Consider the following 25,958-nt stretch of genomic DNA (forward strand, 5'->3'; position numbering starts at 1 on the left):
AGCTCCATCTCGGCTGGCAGAGTGCCTGCTCAGCCTGCAGGAAGCCCTGACTTCCATCTGAAGCACTGAGGAGCCAGGTGTGCCGTGCTAGTGCAAACCTGGAACACCAGCCGTTAGTAGGGGAAAGCAGGGGATCTAGAGTTTAAAGCCAACACCTCAGAGAGCTTAGACAAAGCACACTGGGAGGCCAGAGTTGGTTAAATGAGACCCTTCCTCAAAAGTAAAAGGATAAATAAACAAATAAGCACTCCAATAAAACTTAAAATAACAAAAGAAATAATCAGTAAGTTGGTTCTCTCTTTCCATGGAATGGGTCTCAGAGATTGAATTTAGATGCTAGGTCCTCAGGCTCGGCAGAAAATTACTCCTTGAATTTCAGCAGGGAGGAAGTAGCAGCAACTAGGTCTATGATATTACAGCCAGACATCACGGCATACATCTTTAGTTCCAGAACTCTGGAGGCAGAGGAAGATCTCCATAAGTTTAAAGCCAGCCAGAGCTGTATAGAAAAACCCTATGTCCCGCTGGGCAGTGATGGCGCACGCCTTTAATCCCAGCACTCGGGAGGCAGAGGCAGGCGGATCGCTGTGAGTTCAAAGCCAGCCTGGTCTACAAAGCGAGTCCAGGACAGCCAAGGCTACACAGAGAAACCCTGTCTCAAAAAATGAAAATAAAAAGAAAAACCCTAAAACCCTATGTCCAAAAAAAAAAAAAAAAAAAAAAAAAAAAAAAAAAAAAAAAAAAAAAAAAAAAAAAAAGAAAAGGAAAGGAAAGAAAAGAAAAGCTCACTGCTCACTGTGTCTTTCTGCCCTCATACCTCACTTAGGTTCTAACTCCCTCCCCTCACCCCGCCCCGCATATAAACTCTCTTATACTAGAAAACAAATATCAATATATATGCTACTACTGTATGAGAGATCGCCCATCAGGCAAAGAGCTTACAATTTAAGCGTGAAGTCCAGTGTCTGCATCCCTATGTAAAAGCTGAGTGGCTGTAGCAGCCCACTGTAATCGAGACACACGAGAGGCAGAGACAGGATCAGCAGGTCAAGCTAGCCAGCTGATTAGCCCAACTGCTGTGTTCCAAGGTCAGCAACAGTCTCTGCCTCAGTATATGAGGTGAAGGATCATCTACACTGTGTGTGCATGTATGTGGAACACTTGACACCAGCCTCCCATCTCTACACACAGGAATACCCATTATACACCAAAAACAAACAACAAACAAAAAAGCTGGTATGGCAGCACAGGCCTTTAGTCTCAGAACTCAGGAGTAAGAGGCAGGTACATCACTTGAGAGTTTCAGGTCGGCCTGGAATTACAGACCAGCCAGGTCTGTTACACAGAAAAACCATGTCTCAAAACAACCACCACCACCTCACGAATTCCCTACAACAAAAATAGAGTTGTAGGGGCTGGAGAGATGGCTCAGAGGTTAAGAGCACCATTTGCTCTTCCAAAGGTCCTGAGTTCAATTCCCAGCAACCATGTGGTGGCTCACAACCACCTGTAATGAGATCTGGTGCCTTCATGTGGTGAGCAGGCACACATGTGGGCAGAATACTGTATAAATAATAAATAAATCTTAAAAAAAAAAAAAATAGAGTTGTAGACAGGTGTGGTGGTGCATAAAATCTCAGTGCTCCAGGGGCTGAGGAAGGAGGGTAAGGGCTGTGCAATGATACCCTGTGTCAAAAGAGCTGTGTACTGATTTCTTTCTTTTTTGGTTTTTCGAGATAAGGTCTCTCTGTGTAGCCTTGGCTGTCCTGGACTCTCTTTGTAGACCAGCCTGGCCTTGAACTCACAGCGATCCGCCTGCCTCTGCCTCCCGAGTGCTGGGGTTAAAGGCTGTGCGCCACCATGCCCGGCTGAGCTGTGTACTAATTTCTAGTGGACCAAAAAGATGCAAAAACACCACTATATGAGCCGGGCATGGTGGTGCACGCCTTTAATCCCAGCACTCGGGAGGCAGAGGCAGGCGGTGGATAGCTGTGGGTTCGCAAGGCCAGCCTGGTCTACAAAGTGAGTTCAGAACAACCAGGGCTACACAGAGAGACCCTGTTTCAAAAAACAAAAACACAAAACAAGACAGGCCAAGAGCCGACCAGAGCCTAGGGTGATGATCCGTGATGTGCAGTCTCCGACTTTTCAGTACAGTGTGATGTTTGCACTAGATCCTACAGTCTAACTCACAGCTATCTGGACATTATTTTTGACTACTGCTGTGTTTAGGAATGTGAAAATAATTCTATTTATGCAGTTGCACTTATTTTCTTTGAATAAAAACATGTCAAATAAATATTCCCCTCTCTCCCTCTCTCTCTCACATCCTGTCTACTTTCCAAGATGTAAGCAAAGGGAAAATGATGTCTGTGTCTAACTCACAGCCCGCATAAGGCCCAAGATAATTTTTAATATGGCTAACACAAAACCATAAACTTACTTAAAATATCATGAGATATTTTACCATTTTCTTTAAAAATTTTTTTTAGATTTATTTATTTGTTTAGTATATGAGTGCCCAACCTACATGTACACCTATAGGCCACCTCTTAACCTCTGAGCCATCTCTCCAGGCCCCGTTTTCTTTTCTTGTAACTTAACTACATAGTCCTCAAGTATGAATTTTGTAGGTGACAGCAGTGTGCTGTGATGTCATTAGCTTGGACATACTTGGACAGACACTCTCTATCTCAGAATTACACTTTTAGCAAGCAGTGAATCAATAGGAAACTCACCTCAGAGCCTGTGGGCCTCTTGATTCCAGATGCTGCTGCTTAAAGAAGAGAAGAAACACAAAAAAGAAAAGAAAAAAATAATCAATCAAGAAAAAAATCTTAAGCATATATAAACACAGTCCTCCCTGTGAGGATCAAAGTTTGTGTAAAACTCAACGTGGTAATGAACTAATTGTGCTAATACCAAATCCTTTTGCATAGCACTTTTTTTTTGTTTTTGTTTTTCGAGACAGGGTTCTCTGTGTAGCCCTGGCTGTCCTGGACTCTCTTTGTAGACCAGGCTGGCCTCGAACTCAGAGATCCACCTCCCTCTGCCTCCTGCCCACTGCTGGGATTAAAGGTGTGCGCCACCACCGTCCAGTAAGATAGCACTTTTTAAGAAAACTCATTTTAAAATAAAATTTACTGACTGACTTATTGTGTGTGCACGTGTTTACCACAGCCTTCATGCAGACGTCAGAGGACAACTTTGAGGAACTGGCTCTTGCCTTCTGCCTTTCCTTACTTTGGAGGCAGTCTCCTTTCTGCCTCTATGCTGTTTACTTCCTGAGCTCCCCTGAATCTCCTCTACCTCCCTTCTTGTTGGCATTACCGAAGTGAGCTACCACATCCGGGAATAAGCCTGAGTACTTGGGCTTGCGTGGTTAGTGCATGGCGAGTGCTTACACTAGCCGAGCCATGCCTGCCCAACAGCACTTTCTAAATGTTCTTTCTTCCTCTTCTCTACTTACAAGGGCCTCAACGCACGCTACACTCTTAGTCTACCCTCTTTTCTAATTCATACGGCCACATTCCCGTTTCATCACTTCTGTTATATGTTTGGTATGTGTGCCATGTGAACCAAGGCATACACATCGTAGTCAGAGGGCAACTTACGTTTTTTTTTTTAATTTGCTTGTTTTTCTGAGACAGGGTCTCTGTGTGGCCTTGGTCGTTCAGGAACTGGCTTGTAGACCAGGCTGGCTACTGTGGAGGCTGCAGACCAAGCCCAGGGCATCAACAAGCACGGAGCCATTTCACCTGCCCAGCACTAATATTTTCCTTTTTACTGTTGTTGGGTTTGTTTATTTTTTGTTTTTTAAGATAGGGTTTCTCCTATAGGCCTGGCTGTCCTGGACTGCTTTGTAGACCAGGTTGGCCTTGAACTCACATGAATCTGATTGTCTCTGCCTCCCTGAGTGATAGGATTAAAGGGCATTCCTGACTTCTGTGCTTTGATTTTTTTGTTTTGTTTTGTCGTTTGGTTTTTTTCAAGACAGGGCTTCTCAGTGTAGCCTTCCCTGTCCTGGACTAACTTTGTAGACAAGGGTAGCCAGACAGTGATCTGCCTGCCTCTGCCTCCCTAAATGCTGGGATTAAAAGGCGCATGCCACTGAGCCCGGCTGGCTTCTGTGTTTAATACATTTAACCACCATAGAAAATGTCAGTGACACCATGGCAGAAGGAGAAAGAGCTATGGGCTTGGTGTGGCAGCATCCCCACACCTACAGTTCTAGCACTTCGGAGGCTGGGGCAGGATTATCAAAGCATTGCTAGTTCAAGGCCAAAATATGCTAAACAGTAAACCCAGGCCCTGAGAAAACAGTAAGATTTACTTCCATAGCTAAAACCTGAACATCGGTAATCCCAGCACTTGGGAGGCAGAGGCAGGTGGATCTCTGTGGGTTGGAGGCCAGCTTGGACAACCAGAGCTACATAGAGAAATCCTGTCTCGGAAAAAAAACAAACACAAAACACCAGACCATCAGGCTGGGACAGAACACTTGCCAGAATATTTAAGATCTAGATTTGTTTCCCAGTACTGGGGTGGACGGGGAATGGCTGGGGGCAGGCACTTGGAAAACAGGGGCAAGGTCATGACAGGCTACACAGTGAATTCAAGGCGAGCCTGAGAGACCATTTCATACAATAATAGAGCAGACTATTGTCCATCAGAAAATGTTCCTAAGCCAGGCGTGGTGGCGCACGCCTTTAATCCCAGCACTCGGGAGGCAGAGGCAGGCGGATTGATGTGAGTTCGAGGCTAGCCTGGTCTACAAAGCAAGTCCATAATAGCCAAGGCTTCACAGAGAAACCCTGGCTCGAAAAACAAGAAAAAAGGGCTGGAGAAATGGCTCAGCGGTTAAGAGCACTGACTGTTCTTCCAGAGGTCCTGAGTTCAATTCCCAGCAACCACATAGTGGCTCACAGCCATCTATAATGAGATCTAACACCCTCTCTCGCCTTCAGGGGTACAAGCAGGCAGAGCAGTGTATGCATAATAAATAAATAAATAAATCTTAAAAAAAGAAAAAAAGAAAAGAAAAAAAGAAAAACAAGAAAAAAAAGAAAAGAAAAAAAAAAAGAAAGAAAGAAAATGTTCCTAGTAGCTAGGCATGGTGGTGCATGCCTTTAATCTCAGCACTCAGAAGGCAGAAGCAAGCGGATCCCTGTGAGTTTGAGGCCAGCCTGGTCTACAAATTGAGTGGATTGCCAAAATTACAAAGAGAAACCCTCTCTCATGGGGGGAGGGTGAGGAGAGACAAGACAGAGCAAGCAAGATGGTTCAGTGGGTGCAGGTGCCTGCCGCTGAAGTCTAATCCCAGGACGCATATGGGGGGGGGGGGTTTAGCAAATACTTGCCAAGTTCTGCTTTGACTTCCATAAAGTGTGCCATGGCACACAACACCCTCCGCCCACAAGATAAATGAAATAATTTTAAAATGTAGATGAAAGCCTTAAGAGAGAAATTTTAACTGTTCTTTTTCTTTCTTTCTTTCTTTTTTGAGACAAGGTTTCTCTGTGTAGCCTTGGCTGTCCTAGACTTACTTCGTAGACCAGGCTTTGAGATCCACCTGCCTCTGCCTCCCGAGTGCTGGGATTAAAGGCGCGCGCCACCACCGCCCGATTTTAACTTTAAAAAAAAAATATTATTATTATTATTATTATTATTATATTCTTTTGCAGCACCAGGGAACAAATCCAAGGCTTCGGGCTGGGAAGACTGCTTAGAGGTAACATACTTGCCAAAGCCTCATGAAATCCCATAATGCGAGGAGGGAACTGACGCAAGCTGTCCTGTGACCTTCCCACACACATGCAGACACAATAAGTAAATGTGCTATCACTGAATTGCATTTCTAGGTACAATTACTGTTAAGTGCTTAGATATAACAATGATACTGTACTTAGGTTACAGCCTTCCTTCCACCACCAGAAAAAGACTGCGTGTCTATAGAGACAACCTCCCCCTTGCTGTTTTTTGTTTTTTTGTTTTTTTTTTTTTAAGTTTTTCGAGACAAGGTTTCTCTGTGTAGCCTTGGCTATCCTGGACCCGCTTTGTAGACCAGGCTAGCCTGGAACTCACAGAGATCCACCTGCCTCTGCCTCCCGAGTGCTGGGATTATAGGCGTGTGCCACCATGTCCGGCTTCCCTTGCTGGTTTTTGAGGCAGTCTCTTGCAGTCTAGATTGGCCTCCAATCCCCTAGGCAATGATGCCCCTGAGCTCCTGATCCTCTTGTATTTACCTCCCACAAGGCAGAACTGCAGTCTTGCACACTCACACCAGGACTGCGAAAGTATATTCTGAAGTGTGTGTCAGTGAAACTGCAGAACTGAACTTACTTAAGACATTGCAGGACAGGGAGGGGAAAACTTGGAGGGAGAGGAATGAAGAGAACAAAATGGAGAGGGGGAAAAAAGCTAGCGGGAAGAGGAAGTAAAGTTGGGGAGGAAAAAGAGAAGGGAGGGAAAGCTGTGGTCACACCATTCTGAGAGGCAGAGGCAGAAGGCTCTAACTGCCAGACAGAGGGGTTCTAAGGCTTCAAAAGAGCGTACAAACAAACCAACTTTGTTTAACATACAACAAAAACAAAGCTGGGCTTGGCCAAGCTTAGTGGCCCATGCCTTTGATCTCAGCATGGTGAGGGGAGGGTGGGTGGCAGGAGGGCTGGTGCATCTCTGTGCATTCACGAGCAACCTGGTCTGCATAGCAAATTCCAGGATAGACAGAGCCACACAGTGAAACTCTATCTCAAAAAAAAAAAAAAAAAAAAAAAAAAACCAACCAACCAAAAACAAACAAACAAACAAAAACCCCCACCAAAACCCAGAAAACGAACAAGGGAGGAAAAAAGTACATTGTGGGGCTGGAAAGGTGGCTCAGAGGTTAAGAGCACTGTTCTTCCGGAGGTCCTGAGTTCAACTGCTAGCAACCACATGGTGGCTCACAACAATCTATCATGAAATCTGGTGTCCTCTTTTGGCAGACAGGCAGGTACACATGCAGGCCGAATACTGTATACTAAACAAATAAATTGTAAAAAAAAGAGAAAAAAAAGGGGGGTGGGGGTAGGGTGTATGGGGAGTACATTTTAGCAAGACATGGTGACACATGCCTTTAATCCCAGCACTTGGGAGACAGAGGCAGGAAGATCTTTGTAAGTTCAACGCCAGCCTGGTCTAACACAAAGATTCAGAGCAGCCAGGACTAAATAGAGAGGCCTTGTCTCAAAAAAAAAAAAAAAAAAAAAAAAAAAAAAATCAACAACAAGAAAGCAGGCCTACTAGTGCGCACTAATACCCCAGCACCTGAAGGCTGAGGAAGGACTGCAGTGAGCTCCAGGCCAGCTTGTGGCACACAGTTCTAGGCCAGGGAAGGACTGAACAGCAAGACTTTTACATAAAAATAAACAGAAAAAGAGTCCGTCTTGGTGGTACATGTCTTTTGTTTTTTGAGACAGGGTTTCTCTACATAGACTTGGCTGCCATGGACTCACTCTGTAGACCAGGCTGGCCTCGAACTCATAGAGCTCCGCCTGTCTCTGCCTCCTGAGTGCAGGGATTAAAGCCAACTACCAGCTGTTACACACTCACAATCTTTTTTTCAAGGCAGGGTCTCTCTGTGTAGCCCTGGCTGTCCCAGACTCGCTTTGTAGACCAGGCTGGCCTCGAACTCACAGCGATCCATCTGCCTCTGCCTCCCCAAGTGCTGGGATTATAGGCATGCGCCACTGCACCTGGCACACACCATAAATTTTAATAAATAAAATTAAAAAACAAAACAGCAAGGCTTTTCACTACTGTTTATATTAGACCAAAAGAAGACTTGCCAGTAGATAAATTCAAGAGTCCTTCTTAGATATTTGAACTTGTCTACAGATTAGTTATTAACTCTTGGCAAAATGTCTGTTCACAGAGCTGGAGAGACAAGTGGGCAGCTCAAGCGCTGGCTGCTCGTCCAGGGGACCTGGATCAAGACCCAGCACCCACAGGGTGGCTACAACCATCTATAACTCCAGCTCCAAGGGATTCCACACCCCCTTCCTGCCTCCACGGGCACCAGGCACACAGGTGTGCATAGAAATACATGCAAAAAAATATCATACACATAAAACAATAAAATAAGAATAAATAGATCATTTTTAAATGACTTGTTAACTTCTAAAGTAGTTTCTGAAAGAATGACTAACAATTCACATTCTACACTTCCAAGAGCTCAGAATTTTTCTGCTTTGAAGGAAACCAGAAAGATTAATTCCTTTCTGTGCTATTCTCTCCTGCATCACAGACTTCCGGCTCAGACAGAACACACTCAGCAAGAAATAGCTAGCTTACAACCAAGTTAGTTCACACAGCAACTTTAAGATTAGCAAGGAGCTAAACAAAACACAAACAAACAAACAAACAAAATCCTCAAACAAAACAAAAAAGATTAGCAAGGGGAAGCCAGGCGCGGTGGCGCACGCCTTTAATCCCAGCACTCGGGAGGCAGAGGCAGGCGGATCGCTGTGAGTTCGAGGCCAGCCTGGTCTACAAAGTGAGTCCAGGACAGCCAAGGCTACACAGAGAGACCCTGTCTCGAAAAACAAAAAAAAAAAAAAAAAAAAAGATTAGCAAGGGGACAGCAGGAAGTTTGCAGTGCTCTCTTCCTTGTGCAGACACTGGGACTGATCTGCAGAGCTGGAAAAAAAGACTAGTAGGGGGCAGTAATAACACAGTGGATAAGAATACGTGCTTCAGAGGGGGAGGGGAGGGGGGAGCAGGAAGAAAAGGGGGAGGGGGAGGAAGAGGAAGAAGAGGGGGGGGGGGAGGAGAGAGAAAAAGAGGGCTTTACAACTCGGGCAGCTAGATCTGCTAGGTCTCTACATGGAATTCAGCATTTACTGACTGACTTACCTGGGCAGTTTGGTTAAACTTCTCTAGGCCGTATTTTCATTTATAAAATGTTGAAATAGGGCCTGGAACTAATACAAACCATTTACCACAGAGTATATTCAAATCTATAAGGTCAGTCTCCTGCAACCCAAAGTTCTTTTAAGAATCAAGACACAGGCTGGAGAGGTGGCTCAGCAGTTAACGGCACTGACTGCTCTTCCAGAGGTCCTGAGTTCAATTCCCAGCAACCACATGGTGGCTCACAGCCATCTGTAATGAGATCTGCTGCCCTCTTCTGGCCTGCAGGGGTACGTGCAGGCAGAACACTGTATACATAAGAAATAAATCTTTTTAAAAAAAGAATCAAGCCATATAGAACTTGTAGCAACTCTTCTAGAAATACTATTGATTATCATTGCGAGTTATTAAAACTCCTTGTTTTGGTCTTTTTGCCCCCAAGACAAGATTTTACTCTGTAGCCCAGCTCCACCTACAACTCACTTATGTAGCCCAGGTTAGTCTTGAACTTTGGCCAGTTCTTTTGCTTCCCCCTCCTGAGACACCACACTCAGCTATAATCATCCATCTTGAAGCCCCATCTACAGAATGGGAAAAACCAAGAGAAATAAACACAACACAATGAAGAACAAAGAGTTGAACTAATAGAAGAAGAGGGAAAATAAACAGCTGGGACAGATGTACTCAAGGAAACAAGGCAGGGTGCACTTCATGCTAAGATAGCACTGTCCTGGCAAAGGCACACCACATGCTCTGCTACAGCTGTTACAGGGAAGAGCTGGCTGCCAGTCACTGCGAGGACCACATGCGTAGTCAGCACAGACACACAGCAGATCTACCTCTCTTACGGTGGACCCCACAGCACAGAAAGTTGAAACCTAATAAAGGAAAACAGAAAATTATCGCTTTCTTGTGGGGTTCCATTTGCTTATAGTAGGCTACATATATTCACAGTAATTAATAAAAGCCCCCTATGTACAGCATGGTGCTCAGTTTCCAGCACCACACTATGAACTCCATGCTTCTGTCATCCCAGGTAAACTGCTTCTACCCAACATATGTAGTTCTGGCACAAAAGGAGTTGCTAGGCAGGGGTAGCACACACCTTCAATATCAGCATTAGGAAGTAGAGGCAGGTGGATCTGAGTTCAAGGCAGCCTCGCGTACAGAGTGAGTTCTTGGGCAGGCAAGACTACACAGAGAAACCTTGTTTCAAAGCAAAACTCTTGCAGGATATTTGATGGCATTGTGAACCCTGAGACTGTGAGCTGTAAAAACTTGTTCACTGTGGCTCAGCCCTCACACACACCTTTAACCCAAGAACTTATTGTTTATTGTAAACAGGTGATTATGTTGTGGCCCAGCCCTAGCACACACCTGTAACCCACGAACTTTCTGTACACAGGATTTAATAAAGTTAACACTAGGTCAAGAGGCAGAAAGCAGGAGGGACTTTGAGTTGAAGGGCATTTAAGACAGTGTGGATAAGAAAGGGCTTTTGAGCTTTGAGCAAGCAAGCGTTTTGGCTTTTAGTTTTTTGGGCTTTTTCTCTTGGGCTGTCAGCTGAGCAATAAACTCTTTGTTTTTTCCTCTGGGATGTGAGCTGAGCGGGAAGGTCAGCTGAGTGCTTTCCTATGCTTCTCTGAGCTGGCAGGTTTTCACCCCAGCATCTGGCTCTTTATTGGTTTAAAATCAAACGGTTGGGATTTTTTCTTTCTTTTTAAAAAATATTTATTTATTATTATGTATACAGTGTTCTGCCTGCATGTATACCTGCAGGCCAGAAGAGGGCACCAGATTTCATTGTGGATGGTTGTGAGCCACCATGTGGTTGCTGGGAATTGAACTCAGGACCTCTGGAAGAGCAGTCAGTGCTCCTAACCCCTGAGCCATCTCTCCAGCCTTTTTGTTTTGTTTTTCGAGACAAGGTTTCTCTGTGTAGCCTTGGCTGTCCTGGACTAACTTTGTAGACCAGGCTGGTCTCGAACTTACAGCGATCCACCTGCCTCTGCCTCCTAAGTGTTGGGATTAAAGGCGTGCGCCATCACCGCCCGCTCCTCTTTCTTTTTTAAAAAAATAATTTATTTTAATTGCATTGGTGTTTTGCCTGCATGTATATCTATGAGAGGGTATCACATGCTCTGGAACTGGAGTTACAGATGGCTGTGAGCTGCCATGTGGATGCTGGGAATTGAACTCAGAACCTCTGGAAGAACAGCCAGCGCTCTGAGTGCACTGAGCCAGCCATCTCTCCAGCCCAGGATTTTCTTTCTTTTCTTTTTTGGTTTTTCAAGACAGGGTTTCTCTGTGTAACAGTCCTGACTGTCCTGGACTCCCTTTGTAGACCAGGCTGGCCTCGAACTCACAGTGATCCTCCTGCCTCTGCCTCCCGAGTACTGGGATTAAAGGCATGCACTACCACACCCGGCTAGGATTTTCATTTTTTAAAATAACACAAAATGAGAAAAAAAATCTAGTAGTCACAGAACTTTGACGCAAAATCGTTTTATTCTCCAGTGAATTCCAACTGGAGGAACTTTCCAGATCTAAGGCTATTGCATACCCAGGCTTCTTTCTGTACAGGGACATACACAAGGACAGTCACTGCAGCATTACATGTAGTATAAATGTACAGGCACTACTGTTTTGGAAAGAATGTAAGTAAACAAGAATAAATAAGTCAGGGCTGGAGCGATGGCTCAGCAGTTAAAGAGCACTGCCTGCTCTTCCAAAGGACCTAGGTTCAATTCCTAGCACCCTCATGACAGCTCACACCTGTCTGTAACTCCAAGATCCGACACCCTCACACAGACATGCATGCAGGCAAAACACGAATGCACACAAAATAAAAATAAAGTACTTTTTAAAAATGGAATACTAGCCAGGCGGTAGCACATGCCTTTAATCCCAGCACTCGGGAGACAGAGGCAGGCGAATCTCTGTGAGTTCGAGGCCAGCCTGGTCTACAAAGTGAGTCCAAGACAGTCAAGGCTACACAGAAAAACCCTGTTTCAAAGAGAAAAAAAACCACCACCACCAACAACAACAAAAAACCCACTCTTCGGGGGTTGTTTTGTTTTTTGTTTTTCAAGACAGGGTTTCTCTATGTAACAGCCCTGGCTGTCCTGGAACTTGCTCTGTAGACCAGGCTGCTCTGGAACTCACAGAGATCGCCTGCTGGGATTAAAGGTGCACATCATCACGACCTGGCTTAAGATTGATTTATTTTTATTTTATATGTGTTTTGGGTGCAAGTATGTTTGTGCACCATGTGTATGCCTGTGCCGCGGTGGCCAGATGAGGGTGTTTCATTCTCTGGAACCAGAATTACTGTTGTTAGCCCCCATGTGGGTGCTGGGAACTGAGCCTAAATCCTCTGGAAAAACACCCAGTACTCTTAACTGCTGCGCTGTCTCTCCAGCCCAAGAAGTATGTTAATGTGGGCTGTAGTGTCATTCTCTGTTTTATAACCTTTAGTTCAGCAGCCACCCAACCAACCACCACCAAGCACCCAAATACACATCAATTCAAGTTCCTAACAAAAGCACTGCCCTATGCTACAAAAATAAGTTAAAAGGAAAAGTTGAAAATATATGGCTAGGGACCAACTAGTAAAGGTGTCTGCCATGTGCCTGCCAACCTGAGTTTAGTCCTGGCACTGATGTGGGCCGGTGAAGAAAGAGAACTGATTCCTACACATCTTACACACACGGGGGGGAGGGGGCATTAAAAAAAATTAATAATAAATAGTTGAGGAGGCTGGAGAAATGGCCAATCCAGTTCCAGGGGATCTTATGCGTCTAGCATCTGAGGGCACCTGCACTCAAGTGAACATACCCACACAGACACATACACACATAATTCAAAGTAAGACTCTTTGTGGGCTAGAGAGATGGTTCAGAGTTTAAGAGCACTGTCTGCTCTTCCAGAGGTCCTGAGTTCAATTCCCAGCAAGCACAGGATGGCTCACAACCGTCTATAATGTGATCTGGTGCCCTCTTCTGGCCTATAAGTGTATAAGTAGGCAGAGCTCTGTATACGTAATAATAAATAAATAAATCTTAAAAAAAAAAAAAAAAAAAGAATCTTTAGGGGGCTGGAGAGATAGATGGCTGCTCTTCTAGAGGACCTGGGTTCATTTCCCAGCACCCACATGGCAGCTCACGCCTGTCTGTAACTCTAGTTCTAGGGGAGCCAACACCCTCATACAGACCTACATGCAGGCAAAACACTGTTACACAGGGAATAAAATAAGTGATGGAGAAGCAGCCGCCGCTGCCGCCAATGGCACCTATAAAACAAGGTAAAAAAGTAGCAAGTCCATATATCAGACCATCTTTCATAAGGTCATATTACTGTGGGACACCCTACCATCTTCTTTGTTTTGTTTGTTTTTGTTTTGATTTTTTGAGTCAGGGTTTCTCTGTGTAGCCTTGACTATCCTGGACTCGCTTGGTAGACCAGACTGGCTTCGAATGCACCGAGATCTGTTGGAGTTGGTCTGATGTATTTGATACTGCCTGCTGTCTCTGTGGCCCACCTGGCCTAAGAGCCTAACCTGTTTGACCAATAAAAAGCCATCACACCTGGGCAGGGCAAATGGGATAGGAGTGGCTAAGGTTCCTGGGCTTGGGGAGACAGAGAGAATCTTGGGAAGAAGAGACACCAGAGGAGAGGAGAAGAGAAGAAGGTTGTGCCACCATGGGGTAGGTGGATGGAGACTTGGCCCAGATGAAGAACATGAGCAAGTATTTGGGATTATGGATGGGAGGTAGCTTGATAGAAATTATTAGAAGCAGATGGCATGGGATTGCGGCAGGGATACAATCAATGCCCCACTGTGGGAAATAGTTTAGGGGATTAATATCTGCCCTGCCCCAGGATAACTAAAGCTATTTTAAAATATAACAGGTGTCAGCCAGGCGTGGTGGCGCATGCCTTTAATCCCAGCACTCAGGAGGCAGAGGCAGACAGATTGATGTGAGTTCAAGGCCAGCCTGGTCTACAAAGCGAGTCCAGGACAGCCAAGGCTACACAGAGAAACGCTGTCTAGAAAAAAACCAAATAAATAAATAACAGGTGTCTGTCTTGATTGATTGCTAATGGGTTAGAAAAAAAACTGTTCTAATAATAATTATAGGCCTAATAATAAACATTATTAGGCCATATTGGTAAATTAACTGTAACAGATCTGCCTGCCTCTGCCTCCCAAGTGCTGGGATTAAAGGCGTGTGAAAGGTCCTGAGTTCAATTCCCAGCAACCACATGGTGGCTCACAACCATCTATAATGAGATCTGGTGCCCTCTTCTGGCCTGCAGGTGTACATGCAGACAGAACATTGTATACATAATAAATCTTAATTTTTTTTTAAAAAAAGGTATAAAAATAAGATGAGAAACCACTGTTACCAAAATGACTTCAGAACAATTGAAGGAGCCATATCAAATACCAAAACGCAGGCGATCAACTCTTTCTCCCTATCCTTACCTTTGCAGTTTGTTTGTTTGGGGGTTTTTTGGGGGGGAAGATTTATTTATTTTGAGTGCTCTATCTGCACATACACCTGCAGGCCAGAAGAGGACATCAGATCTCATTACAGATGGCTGTGAGCCACCATGTGGTTGCTGGGAATTGAACTCAGGACCTCTGGGAGAGCAGACAGTGCTCTTACCCTGTGAGCCATCTCTGCAGCCCTCCTTTGCAGTTTTTTTAAGCAAGGTCTGTTCAGATAGCTCAGCCCGGCCCCCCACTCCTCCTGCCTTTGCTTCCCAGTTGCTAGAATTACAGGCATGTACACCCCACAACATAGTTCTCTCTCTCTCTCTCTTAGATTTATACCTTCATTTTTACCTGTATGGGTTGTTTTGCCTAGCTGTGTGTCTCTGCACCATGTGTATGTCCAGTATCTGTGGAGGCCGAAAGTGGGTTTCAGATCCCCTGGAAATGGAGCTACAGCTAATTGAGATCTGTAATTATGGGTGCTGGGAACTGAACCTCAGTCCTCTGGAAGAGCAGCCACCTTTCCTGTCCCCCCCCCCACCCCCTTTTACTTTTTCAAGACAAGGTTTCTCTGTGTAGCCTTGGCTGTCCTGGCCTCACTTTGTAGACCAGGCTGGCCTCGAACTCACAGCGATCCGCCTGCCTCCAGCTCCCAACTGCTGGGATTACAGGCGTGTTCAACCATGCCTGGCTTCCTGCCCTTTTTTAACATAATCCAACAACAAAAACAGCACCTTATTTTATCACCAGGTGGCCTGGAACTCACTATGTAGCCAATCTGGTTTTGAACTCACAGTAGTCCTCCTACCTCAGTCTTTCAAGTAGCTAAAATGGAGCCAGGCGTGGTGGCGCATGCCTTTAATCCCAGCACTCGGGAGGCAGAGGCAGGCTGATTGCTGTGAGTTCGAGGCCAGCCTGGCCTACAAAGTGAGTCCAGGATGGCCAAGGCTACACAGAGAAACCCTGTCTCGAAAAACCAAAAAAAAAGTAGCTAAGATGACAGGCGTTCACCACCACACCTAGCCATTTAAAACCATCTCAACAGCTCTCTACCAGTTAGGGAGGCTGTCCAGTTTGGTCCTCTGCAGGGCCCTTTCTTGTGTTTGTGGAGGAAAAGATACTGAAGGACTGGTTTCTAGTCACTTTGCAAAACATCATTGTTAAGCTCTACAAATTTGCTTGGTAATACCGGGCAACCTGAAACTAAAATTTCAAATGAAGAAAAATAGAAAACTTAAAAAAAAAAAAAGAGTGTGTGATAGAGGGATAATGGATGGCTCAGCAGTTAAGGGAACTGCTGCTCCTCCACAGGGCTCAGCCACCCATACGGTGACTCACACTTGTCTGTAACTCCAGTTTGAAGGGATTGAACATCCTCTCGGGCTTCTGTGGGCACCAAGTTCATATGTGGTGCACAGACACACATGAAAGCAAAGTACCTATAATAGTAAAAATAACACTAAACTGAAAAAAAAGTCAAAGAAGAAACAGGAGAGAAAAATTATCAATGTAATTCTGAGAAATGTGAGTTCAGCTACTAGAACACACAAGGGGGTTACAGCAGCCTGTGACTCAGGCTCCGAAGGATCCCAACACCCTCCTCTTGCCCCTTTGGACACTGGCATACACGTGGCACGCGCGCGCACACACACACACACATAAGGTAATAAAAGCAAATTTTTAAAAATAAAGATGATAATTTAAAGGAGCTATTTTCAGACTGTAAGTAGCTCTGAAGTGAGCTGGCTCATTAGTATGTGGAACAAACAGCTCTGGCCGCAATAGGAAACCTCTCCCAACACTTTCAGAGGAGAAGCATTTCCTCTGGAGATGAGATGACATCATCTACCAGACAAGAAACCAGAAGATGCTGTATGAATGACTTCAGTGTTTGAAGTACACATGTAATTTGTGGATGCTAGAGGCTAGCTGACTTGTACCCGTCAGGCACCTCGTTTTGCTTGAACAGGTCACAGAGAAGGTCCCAGAAACTCAATCCAAGGCTTACCAATACTACTAGTTAAATGTTTCAAAGTCAACATGCTCTTAGGAACTAGTTTGATAAAATCAAGAGCTACAAAGATTAAAAACTTAAGCCAGGCATCGTGGTGCACACCTGTAATCCCAGCACTCACTGAGGCAGAGGCAGGAGGATCGCTGTGAGTTCGAGAGCGGCCTGGTCTACAAAGTGAGTCCAGGACAGCCAAGGCTACACAGAGAAACCCTGCCTCAGAACAAAACAAAACGAACACCCAGCAAAATCAAGCTAAAAATTCTCTAAAGCAAGAAACAAACACCAGCTAGTGTGTTTGCTGAACTGTCCAGAGCACCTCTTTGCTCCCCTAATCTGGAATACTGAGAATCATTACAGCTATACTCCTTCAGGTGGGAGGCACAGTAATGTTCTCCAAATGAAAATACTCAGAAATATCAGCATGCTTCTGAGGAGTACTGAGGGAGCACAGAGTTCTCAGTGACAACGTTAAAAGAAAGAGAAGGAATGATTCTGGCATGTGGTGGCACATGCCAGTAATCTAAGTACTCAGAAAAGAGATAAGAGAGTCTCAAGTTCACAGCCAAAAGAGGCTACACGGGAAGAATGTGTTTCAAGAAGTTAAACAAGGCCGGGTGTGGTGGCACACACCTGTAATCCCAACCCTCGGGAGGCAGAGCCAGGGGGATCGCTGTGAGTTCAAGACCAGCCTGGTCTACAAATAGAGTCCAGGACAGCCAGGGCTACACAGAGAAACCCTGTCTCGAAAAAAAAAAAAAAAAAAAAAAAAAAAAAAAACAAAGAAAAGAAAAGAAAAGAAAAAAGAAGTTAAATAATAACAATTAAACTTACAACTGGCCAGGTATGGTGGTGTCACACACCTTCAGTCCCAGTACTTGAGAGACAGAGGTGGGCAGATAGATCTCTTTATTCCAGGCCAGCCTGATCTACATAGTGAGTTCCAGGACAGCCAAGGCTACATAGAGAAGAACCCTGTCTTAAAATACCACCACCAGACTCAGGCATGGTGGTGCACGCCTTTAATCGCAGCACTTGAGAGGCAGAGGCAGGCAGATCTCTGTGAAAAAAACAAAAAAAACTTGTGGCAATACTCCTGCTTCTGCCTGAGTCTTGGGAATTTGATAAATTCAGGCATATGCCACATCACCCTCCACCCCAGTTCTATCTGGAGCTCTGCTTGGTTATCACACACATACTCCAAGATTGAAATGGGGTTGAGCTTACTAGCTTATGCTTGCATTCAATCCCAGGAACGTGGGGGAAGGGGCTAGGTATGAACAAAATGCATGCTTATATAAGGAAAAAAGCTTAGCCTTTAAAATAGCAGAACCAGCACCAACTGCCCCAACAGCACTTCCCTCCACCGCAAAGAACACAGGCAGTTGCTTATGAAGCTTTCTCCACGCAGCCTGCCTGAGTCAGAATCAAAAACCCTAACTCTGTCTTTTCCTTCTTTCAGATAGTGGTCCAAAGCTGAGTGATGCTTTCTCTGAAGCACTGGACTGCCTCAGTTTTTCTGACCTCCGTGCCTAACTTCAAAGGCGTGACTCTGGGGACTCAACGATTACTGGCCTTTCTTCCGGAGGATGGGAGTTCAGTTCCCAACACCTGCAACTTCTGCCCCAAGAATCTTCAGCCATCTTCTAACTTCTGCAGGCATCTGAACACAAGGCTTACACAGACACGCACACAAATAAAAACCTGACTTTCTCCCACCTCCTCCCTGCCAGATACTAGGACTTTCAGCTTGTCTGCCCTGCTGTTTTCCCTTAAATGCTAACAAAATGGTCCCTGAGCTGCAAATAGATAAATGCATGGTCCCTTTTATAGAGCTCTTGGCCGTGAGAACTTGGTGTTTAGCAAGTTTGTTTACACTGCACAGAGATGGGCTGATACTCTGTAGTGAATTACATGTTCTAAGAGGCCTCTGCCTTCTCTCCAGACATACCCCGACCCCCCGCCATCTAGCCAACATGTCTCTGAGACTCTGTTGGGATTAGTTTGGAATATACAAAAAAATTCCTTCCACCTGGCTCACTATGGAAAAAACTGTACTTCACAAACGTGTTTTTATCTTTGGGGGAAAAAAGCACCCACAGAAAGAAGAGACAAAAAAAGGAGCTTGTAGTTTTAATCTTTCTTCTGTTTTTAAGACAGGGTCTCATGTTACCAGATTGGCTTCTACCCAATTCTCCTGCTTTCACTTTCAAGTGTCAGCACTAAGGGCTGTCCACCACCAAAGCTGCCCTCCTGCCTTCATTCCTCCACTCACTTACTTGTGTGTGCTCAATGTGTGTGTGTATGCTCACTATGTGTGTGTGTGCTCACTGTGTGTGTCTGTGTGCTCGCTGTGTGTGTGCGCTCACTGTGTGTGTGTGCGCTCACTCACTGTGTGTGCTCACTGTGTGTGTGCTCATTGTGTGTATGTGCTCACTGTGTGTGTGTGCTCACTGTGTCTGTATGTGCTCACTGTGTGTGCGCGTGTGCTCACTGTGTGTGTGCGCTCATTGTATGTGTGTGTGCTTACTGTGTGTGCGCACACGCTCTTGTTATCTTCTTCATGTCACGTAAGGTGAGGATACGCAAAACTTCTAAGGCAGGTGAAGGCAGAGGCAGACTGAATTACTTACTGACCAGAAGTAACCCTGGTCTACAGCCATGGCTACACAGTGAAACTGTCTCAAAGGGAAAAAAGAAATTTAGAAGAGAAAAAGGTGGAACTTAAAATGATAAAAGTCACATTAGGACAGTGGTACCCACCTGTACTCTCAGTCCAGGATGCTGAAGCAGGAAGATTATAAATTAAAGACCAACCTGGGTAAGACAGGAAGACTATCTCAAGGCAGGAAAAAGCCAGAGTTCATGGCCCAGTGTGGATGTCTCAACCAACTCTAGGAAGGTGGAGGCAGAAGGACCACATCAAGCTCACAGACCTTAGTGAAATCTGCCTCATAAAAAAGCAAGGAAGCAAGAGAAAAAGACACCCTTCTCCCCCATACCCATCTCTGGGTTTCTTGTTACCTCTATTCATACCACAGGGCATGATCTCCATTATATTATCACAGAAAGAAAGAAAGAAAAAAAAAAAAAAAAAAAAAAAAAAAACCAAGCTAATAAAATATTTACTAGCTTTTAGGTAGCATAGACTTCAGCAAAGGTATTAATCAGAAGAGTTAGCATCACCCAGGAGTCCACAGACAGCAACAAGTAAAACACACTATTTTGACTCTCAAAGCTAACTTTTAAGTACACATACCAACTAATCTCAGATACTAACCACCTATAAAATAAACTATAATTATACCTGACACTGAGCTTAAACAGCCATGGCAAAAATAAACATTTAATACAAAACAATGACACTATGAAAAGCCAGGCGCAGCTGCGTGTACCTGTATACCAGCTACTATATACAGTAGAACAAGGCAAAAGGATTGCTTCAAGTCTCAGGAGTCCAGGGCCAACCCTGTAGGGCCCAGTGTTCTTTGTTGTGGTTTAGATTAGGCCAGCAGGATGCTCAGTGGGTAAAAGCTTTTGCCAACAAGTAACACAGGAAGCCGAGGACCTACACAATGGCAGGAGAAAGCAGCACCTGTCAGCTGTCCTCTGGCTTCCACTCACAGGCGCAGGCAGACACTGCCAGGTCTACAAAGTGAGTTCCAGGACAGTCCAGGGCTCCACAGAGAAACTTTGTCTTGATAAAACAAAACAAAACAGAACAAAACAGAGAAACCCTACGGGGGTGCGGAGGAAAAATGCTTGGCTAGAAAATGAGGTAAGATTTCAAGAAGGCACTGCATTAAAAGAAAAAAAAGTTATCCTAGTGGGAGAGAAGGTTCAGCTGGTGATGGTGCTTGCTGTCCTGGCCTGACCACCTGGGCTCAACTATCAGAACTCTCACAAAGATGGAGGGAGAGAAGCAGCCTCCGACACAGCCTCCCTCCCCCACTCCCCCCCACCTCTCTCTCTCCCCCTCAAATAAGTAATAAATCAAGTTTTTAAAAACTGTCACTTTTATAAACATCAGCCTTTTTCACATTTAGAAAGCAACAAGAGCTGCTATGCTCTAATACTTTCAGAGGAAAGGCAGAAGTCACCTCTCCAAGAAACTAAAAATAGAGGCACATAAATAAAATCGCAGCTTATGAGGAAGGTATCTATGACTATGTTTCCTCTAAAGTGGTCATGTTTAAGGGGAAACTCAAGCCAACTCAAAATGATAAGGACAAAAATCACGGGGGTGGGGGGTGGGGGTGGGAAATCAACCCTCAAGAAAAGCATGTGATGCCCAGTGGCCCACGGTTAGGAAGAGCAGCCGGCACTCCCGGCAGAGCCTCCAGAACAGCTCTGATTCACCACACGGCTTCCCTCCCACAGACAATCTGTGGCTTTTCTTCGTGGGCCTTTTCAGCCCCCAGGCCCGCCCCATCTCTAACCACTCTGACCTCTCCACACTGCCCAGTCCCTGCAATTTCTTCCTACATCACCCCAAGCACTCCTGCAGTCTCCATCCTATTATGCAATGTGTCCCCACAGCACTTGAGATCCACACACACCTCTCCCCATCTTTTTTAGAAAGCCTAAAACCACGGGCCTGACTCGGGCACCATTTCATATATCCCCCCTCTTGACCCTAACCTCCCCTCTCACGTGTTTCAAATGTTTCCTTCTGTGCTGGCTGTACTGCACTCCCGTATTCCCAGCACCAGGGATTTCAGCCTGTCAGGAAGGCATTAGGAAGTGCCTGTCTTAAAACACAAACAACGAAACTCCCCGTTCCTTACCAAAGCTGTACAGCCTAGAGATAGAAATCACCAGAAGAGTTAATTTGAGAAAGTATGTATGTGTGTGTCTGCGCCGCAGCAGCGGACAAGAGTTGACGGGTGGGAGGAATGACGCATTAAGGGGAGTCTGAGGGTAAAGGCCACTCCAGTAACTCTTAATTCCGGTAAAATTCACAATTACTTAACTCCTCAGCAGTCAAAAGCACTCTTCAATACTTTTAAGTCCCATAGTCCCCCACAACATTTTGATCTATTAATTTCACAATCAACCTGGCCTCTACCTCACACTGAGATCCCCTCTCTCTACCAATACCCTATTTAGGTTATGTTGTTTGATGAAGATCCTGGGGGCTGAACCCACTGCCCGATGCGTGCTAGACTAGACTCAGCCTCCATTAACTCTGAGTTTCTCCATTCCTATTTCTGCCGTTTCCCTCTCAACTCCCAACCTTCAATCTCCATCCTCCCTCCTCAAAGCTCTAGACGAAGTCGCCCCTCAGACATAGTGTGAGTGTTTTCACAGGCTGCCCGTCTCTCAGCGGCACCCATCCTTCCCGAATTCCTCTAACAGGAGAATGGTCTCCTACTTCAAACTCCGGTCCTGCCCTCCTCAGCGGCAACAACCCCTCGGGCATCCCCAGCTACAGGTCCCCTCCTCCCAGCACTCGCCCGCTCCAGCTCCCATCATCTCCCCAGCTGCCCCCCGGGGCCTCACCGCACTCACCCGCGGAGCCGGCAGGGACCCCGGAATCCTGGGGCGAGAACCCGGCCGCCGCCGGCCCAGAGGAGGCGGACGCCATCTTGGCAGCCCCCTCCCCCTCAGCGGCCTCGCTCCCCGTCTCAATCCCGCTTTTCCTTTCCTCCGAATCGAATCTTCCCCACGTCTGTTCACAGAACCCGCGTTCTGCGGGCTTCTCACGGGCGTTGGTGGGGCTCGGGGAGAAGCTCAGGACCGCACCACTCGTCCGGCATTGGGGGGGATGCGCGGGGGAGGAGCGCTCCGGTCCCGCACCCGCCTAGCAACTTGAACTGCTCTCCACAAAAGCTGTCTTCTCTCGCAAGACGGGAAACATTCGAGTCGCTGCCGGGCGGCCCCGCGCCGCGTCTCCGCCCAAACAACCCCGAGGGAATAACGGGGCACCAGACGTCTCCCCCGAAGAGCCTTCGCCCCCTCCCCCGCCTCCCCAGCCGCTGTTCGTCGCCAACTCCGCGGCTCCGCTCAGGGTGGGCGGCCGAGGGGGGGGGGAAATCCCAGTACTGCGCATGCGCCCCACCTTCTCCCGGCCTCCGTCCGTCAATCCGGAGAGAAACGCTAGCCAATCCGGAGGCGGCTGTGGGGTCACGTGACGCCAGCTCGCCACACCCTACGGAATTCACGGGCGGAAGTCCGTGCGCCTACGGTAGCTCCGTTGGGCCAATATAGGTTCGTGGTGTTTGACCACCGTGCGGCTTTAGGCTGGAGGAGTCCGCGGGGCTGCGAAGGACCAGGCGCTTCGAATGACAGCCCTGGGAAGAACGCGCGCGGCTGCAGCTCTGCTGTCAAATCCGAAACGCTAAGCACTTGTGTCCTACAAAACATCACAACCACCAAGAATTCTTCCCGGCTTTACCGTTTAAGGTGAGGGCTTGTGGGACTTTCCTTTGCAGGACAGGAAAATAGACGTTTTGTTCGATTCAAACAATGCTAGTGACAAGAGCTCAGTAAATGCAAATGTTTGATAAATAAGTCCGTGAGGATTTGCCAACAATACAACAATAAGGGAAGTAGCAGTAGGTCAGAACAAACTTTAAAAGACCTGTCGCAAAGTCTACAGAACTTGATCAGATGGTATCACACAAAGTTCATCCAAGGTCTGCCTTAGCGTTCAGTTGCTAGTTATCTATACTCCAAAGGGCACAGAAACACAAGGATTCCATTCTAGTCTAGTCTGCATATGGACTCTGCCCAGTTTTTACAGAGAATTTCAGCGGCTGTGAACATTGTGGGAGCCTTAGCGAGGCCCTCACTGAACAAACCGCTTCTGAAAGGCAACGATGCTTCGTCTGTAGGTCCACAGCCTGTCACATCTTTGGGCAAGGCAGGCACTCAATGATGATTTGTGAAATGAATTTTTTAAAAAAGACGTATGGAAAAACAAGCCCCAGCTTATGGGCCCTACGGTGGCCTGTATACCTACCCAATGTTCCTTCAAAGGGACCCTAAGACCCATCAAATACCTCCCTACCTCCCGTTCCTTAACCTCAGATTTCTTCCTCTTCCTTCAAGAGCTAAAACTTTTGTTTCCTTTACTGCCATCTGCTGGATTCTTTGTGCTCCCTTGGGTACTGAAAGCAGACAAACTTCATCGAATAGAGCCAGCGTTCCTAATTCAAAGGCATTGCGACTGGGTAGCAGTGAAGTGTTGGGTGCTATGCTGTACCGGAAACCGTCGCCTAGCTGAAGAGCACTGCAATTAGACTTGGTGCTACCCACTCACAGACGAACGTGTCTCTTAGGCACTCAGTAAATTCTGTTGAATAAAATGTCCATATTAGCCGGGCTCAGTGGCACAAGTCTTTAATCCCAGCACTCGGGAGGCAGAGGCAGGCGGATCGCTGTGGGTTCGAGGCCAGCCTGGTCTACAAAGGGAGTCCAGGACAGCCAAGGCTACATAGAGAAACCCTATCTGGAAAAACCAAAATAAATAAATAAGTGTCCGTATTACCAGAAAAGGCATTCAGTTCCCTGGGACGGTCAAGACAGCTCATCCGATAGAGGTTCCCAACCCAATGCCCAAAGTTCTGTCCCTAAGGGACCCACTATGGGATAAAAGAATTGTTTTGTTGCAGCTTTCCTCCAGCCTCCACATGCATAAGTGCACACACACTTTAATTAAGGGTTAATTCAGTCAATTCTATTTCCTAAATTGCTCAAAAAATCAGCTGAGATAGAGATTACAGCTATTCCTGACTCTGAAATTGTAAGTAGGCCAAAAAGCCTTGAATGACTAAGGCAGTTAAAAACAGAATTTTCAGCAGAGAAGTGATTGTACATGCCTTTAATACCAGCACTCCAGAGGCAGAGGCCAGCCTGCTCTCCAGTGTGAGTTCCCAGACCCTGTCTCCAAAAACAAACAAAGAAAAACAGGGCCGGGTGTGGTGGCGCACGCCTTTAATCCCAACACTCAGGAGGCAGAGGCAGGTGGATCACTGTGAGTTCGAGGCCAGCCTGGTCTACAAAGGGAATCCAGGACAGCCAAGACTACACAGAGAGACCCAAAAAACCTAAAAAAAAGATAAAAATAAAAAGAGTTGGAATTGAGATGTAGTGGAGGGAGACACGGTAGGCCACGACTTTAATCCCAGAATTTAGGAAGTAGAGACAGGCTGATCTCTGTGAGTTGAAGGCCAACATAGTCTACATAGCCAGTGCCTGGATAGCCACAGTTATATGTGAGACTGTGTCTAATAGTAATAATAATAGGAATAACAACAACAATTTGTGTTTTGAACGTTTGGGTGTGGTGGCACATGCCTGAGGTTCCAGCTACTCAGATAGTTAAGGTCCTTTGAGTTCCCTTCCTTTTTTCTTACCCCTCCCCCCAAAAATCTTTATTTCTAGAAAAGCCTGGGCAATAGGCAAAATCACATGCCCTTATATCAACTGTCAACACACAAAAGGGAGAGCTAGGGATGTTTAGGGAGAAGGTTCCATTGTACCCCTGAGCCAGCCTGCCCCAGCTCCATCTCCATCCCGGAGGAGGTATCCCCTGAGTCATGGGGCTGCTCTCCTACTACCATTCCGAGCATAGCCGAGCCAGCCGGGTGAGGCAGCAGGTGTGGAAGCAGAGCCGCATGGGTTGGCTCGGTGATTCTGAGGAAATGGAAAAGGGAGTTCACCAGTGCATACTTTGAGAAGGGCGGCAACCCGGTGACCTCACCAGAGGGCCGCTCATTCTGTCTTGAGTGCACGTGAACACGCTTTATCAAAGCACCTTTGGGGACAAGGGTTGTAACTAAGTGTTAAGAGAGTTTGCCTATCTTATACAAGACCCTGAATTTATTCCCTGGCACTGGAAAAAAACAAAACAAAACAAACAACAAAAAGAACAGTAAATGAATGACTACCTTCTTCATTCAGTGATTTTCCCAGCTTTATCCCAGGCACTCGGAATTCCTAGTACAGATGAATACAACCCTTGTCCTCACTCAGAATTTACCTCGGTAAAAGAGTGCTTCCCTAGCATTCCTCAGGCCTTGGGTTCAATTCCCAGTGATGGAGGTGGTGTTGGAAATCACCAAAAAAGAAAAAAAAACTTCCCTCAGCCTAGTAGCATGACACACTCAGAAGATCAAGGCAGAGCAGTTGATCAGCCTGAGAGAGGCCTGGATACAGCTGGCTCCAAACGCTCTTGGATTGCATAGAGAGACCCTCATGAGACCCTGTTTTAAGAAAACAGCAGGGTGGTGGTGGTGGCGCACGCCTTTAATCCCAGCACTCAGGGGGCAGAGGCAGGTGCGTCTCTGCGAGTTTGAGGCCAGCCTGGTCTATGGAGTAAGTTCCAGGACAGCCAGGGCTATACAGACTTTGTCTCCAAGAAAGAACACACACACACAAATGGGGACAGGCCTGTGAAAGGGTCATTTGACCTCCAAAGGGATGGAGACACAGGAAACCTCTGACCTAGAAGGTCATACTGATGACCTTCTAATCATCATTACTTTTGTTTGTTTGGTTGGTTGTTTTTTTTGTTTTGTTTTGTTTTTTGAGACAGGGTTTCTCTGTGTA

General features: G+C 46.2%; 1 protein-coding gene across 1 annotated transcript in view; it reads right to left on the reverse strand.

Annotated features, from left to right (window-relative positions):
• Positions 1 to 22,165, reverse strand: part of Pip5k1a (phosphatidylinositol-4-phosphate 5-kinase type 1 alpha) — a 40,675-nt gene extending 18,510 nt beyond the window's left edge. Inside the window, exons 1-3 of the mRNA XM_051157688.1 lie at positions 21,915 to 22,165; positions 9,732 to 9,770; positions 2,739 to 2,776 (exon numbers count right to left, since the gene is read on the reverse strand). Coding sequence (XP_051013645.1) covers positions 2,739 to 2,776; positions 9,732 to 9,770; positions 21,915 to 21,990 — 153 coding nt within the window. The 5' untranslated portion in view covers positions 21,991 to 22,165. The remainder of the gene's footprint in view (positions 1 to 2,738; positions 2,777 to 9,731; positions 9,771 to 21,914) is intronic.
• Between the last annotated feature and the right edge of the window lie 3,793 nt (positions 22,166 to 25,958).

This window comes from Acomys russatus, chromosome 15, assembly GCF_903995435.1.
Source record: "Acomys russatus chromosome 15, mAcoRus1.1, whole genome shotgun sequence".
Lineage (NCBI taxonomy): Eukaryota > Metazoa > Chordata > Mammalia > Rodentia > Muridae > Acomys > Acomys russatus.